General features: G+C 30.0%; 1 protein-coding gene across 1 annotated transcript in view; it reads right to left on the reverse strand.

Annotated features, from left to right (window-relative positions):
• Positions 1 to 2,590, reverse strand: part of LOC106682878 (transmembrane protein 256 homolog) — an 8,552-nt gene extending 5,962 nt beyond the window's left edge. The window contains exons 1-3 of the mRNA XM_014423983.3: positions 2,436 to 2,590; positions 2,027 to 2,207; positions 637 to 758 (exon numbers count right to left, since the gene is read on the reverse strand). Coding sequence (XP_014279469.1) covers positions 637 to 758; positions 2,027 to 2,207; positions 2,436 to 2,513 — 381 coding nt within the window. The 5' untranslated portion in view covers positions 2,514 to 2,590. The remainder of the gene's footprint in view (positions 1 to 636; positions 759 to 2,026; positions 2,208 to 2,435) is intronic.
• Positions 2,591 to 2,922: the final 332 nt, after the last annotated feature.

The raw sequence follows: 2,922 nt of genomic DNA on the forward strand, positions 1-2,922 counted from the left end.
CCGAAACGTCGGCACATTAAAATAAGTTAGTCATACTTATTTGTGTTTCATTGACCGCACCCCCAACCATCTTCTCCTCATTTGAAACATAAGATAAATGGTTAAAATTTTCTATTTCTGTATTGATAAAAGTAGGTAACACTAGAACTTGTTTAATTTAAAATAGAAGCAACCAGTAAAATATTTTGAATCATTCAAGATTTTAAACTAAGTAACTTCTTTTTTTTTACTCCAACCGAGAAAGGTTTATGTCAATGATCACATAAACATTTCTCGGTAGGAGTAAAAAGAAGTCCATTTACAAAACCTATATTGACTTTTTGAACAAAAATATACTAAGTATGTCCAATTATATTAAAATTAAAACAATTTAAAAAACAAAACTTCAGCATTTATTCAAGTTTTTTTTATAATTAATAAATTTTAAACATGTATATATAAATATGAGTATGAATTCATAGTTATATTTTTATTATATTCATATAGTATAAAATGATTATTCTACGTTGTAGTGGATAGGGAAAAACAAGAGACTGAAAGAAAAGGTCAAATTTGCAAGTTCAACTGTATTTATATTTATAATAATATATCTAAAATAAAAATTTCCTAAACAAACAATACAAAAAGCATACTTACTATTGCAGGGTATCTACAAAGTGGTACCCCTAATAAAGCTAAGGTGTGAAAGAAGTGGTATCGATTCGCTGTTTGGAATGCCACTTTAGCATTTTCATCTTTGTCTTTGTCAGGAAGGACAGCTAAAAATTAAAATTATCTAAACCAAAGAAGTTGAATAACAATTATATTATAAATTATCTACAAATTTATATAATTATCTTTGCTTAAAAAAATCATCTAAGAAAGAAAATTGAAAAACTAAGACCAAAGCTGGGCAATTACCCAAAATACCTTCTTCTAAATTGAAACACCAAAAACTATTATTCAATAATAATAAATGATGATGAATCATTGTTCAAAATATTTCTGAAAATTGCCAACAATGATATATATTCATTGTGTAACAATAACATCTTACAATGTTCATTGAAAGAGAACACTATCTCGAAATAAATTCAGAAAATGTTATAAATGATTTTAATTTCATTGCAGAACAACTAAAAAGCGGTGCAAATCATTAAACAATAATTAATAATTTAAATTAATTATTTATAATACCAGTAAGTAAAAAATATTAAAAGATTTTTCAAACTCATAATAACAAATCTAAAACAATAAAAAAGAAATTAAAAATTATTGGATGGTAATGACAAGATAAAAGAATCTTCTTGGATTGAATGAACAGGTGATTAGGGTGCCAAACCTATTAAAATCGACAGGATAGATTCGGAGAAAAGGACCAGTGTTGATAAAATAAAAAAGAGAGATAAGTCTATACTTGCTTGGCTGAAGGACCATCTTCAAACTCTGAGTGTTAGATAATGGAGAAAAGCAGCTAAGATCAGCCCTATGTAAAGCAGAATTTCAGAGGAACCCTAAGTCCTGCATGGACCTTAGCACAATCAGATGGTGATGATGATATGCCTTTTCAAGTTTAATAGCATTAAATGTTGCAATCACTATGATGGTAAGGTAATAAAGGTGACAAGTCACCTTACCAATTCACAAGTCACTTATGTACTCACTTATGTGTATAACAAATACATTCAACTTCCACTTGCTGAAAAGACATCCCTCCATGGTTCTATATTAGATCATAACTGACAATGGATGACAGATTTCTCATTGAATGTGAGTATACACCCACTCACCATGGGAAAGACATTTGTGAACTATTACTGTAATCAACTTTATAATATTGTAATGTACAGCATTCATATTTCCTCTCCACCAAAAATCTCTATTCATTTAGCATCAAAAAATCGCCAAAACAACATAGTATTATAATATATGATGAACATAAAAATAAAGGTAAAAAACTATGTAAGTATTTTAGTTATTTATGAAAAGTTATCTGCATTCCACTAAATCAATAAAAACATTTCAAAAAATTATTTTAACGACATACTATGGGCTCCATAAGCTCCAAGAACAACTGCAGCACTTCCAGATATTGCAGCCAATTTCACAAAAATGCCACCTCTACCTGCTAATTTCCATAGAGGCTCAGGATCCATTTTTATAATTTGTTGGACTGGTTGGTTAGGTTTAGGCATAAAAGCATCAGCTCCTCTGGTTAATATTTTAGCCTATTAAACAAATAATATTAAATTAGATTAATTATAATAATTAAGTAGCTGCAGGGTAATAGTCAGTAAAAGCAAAAAGACTTATCAAATCAATATAAATGTAAGTCTTGTCAGCAAATTTATCCAATAGTACAATGATTCAAGTTTAGATAAATTTCAATTTTTTAAATAATAAGAATGAAAAGTAAATATGTACATAAAAGTTTAAAAAATCAATCAAATATTTACTGTTTTAGTAATAATGGATACTGTAGTATCAGCAAGGGGGTTTTGCAAAATGAAGTTCAATGCATCAGCACCAAACATAGTACCAATGACTATGATTTAATTTTACAACTAATGACAATATCAAACAGTGATAACGATAAAACTCGATACTAATACGGTATAAAACGATTCAAAGTTTTCCATAGAGCTATGTTTTAAGTTTCTTGGCATAAGTCATAGATTTCGCCAGCGGCAAAATCAAGTGAAGTGAGTTTTCAAGAAGTCGTCTATGACACTATTCTAACAGAAAGATGTGGGAGATATAGACTGTAAAGAGACAGACCCGATGGATGAGCATCATCCTAGACCAGAGGGAAAGGAGAGGAGACAGAACCGATGGACGAGCATCAGCCTTTGCTTGATGACTAGAATTTGCGGCTCGTAACGGTCAAGCGGCAGCTGGAGAGGTGGACAATAGATGTAGTAGGGTCGCCTACACCAGCATCTC

This window comes from Halyomorpha halys, unplaced genomic scaffold, assembly GCF_000696795.3.
Source record: "Halyomorpha halys isolate HHAL.00 unplaced genomic scaffold, Hhal_1.1 Scaffold448.1, whole genome shotgun sequence".
Taxonomy (NCBI): Eukaryota; Metazoa; Arthropoda; class Insecta; order Hemiptera; family Pentatomidae; genus Halyomorpha; species Halyomorpha halys.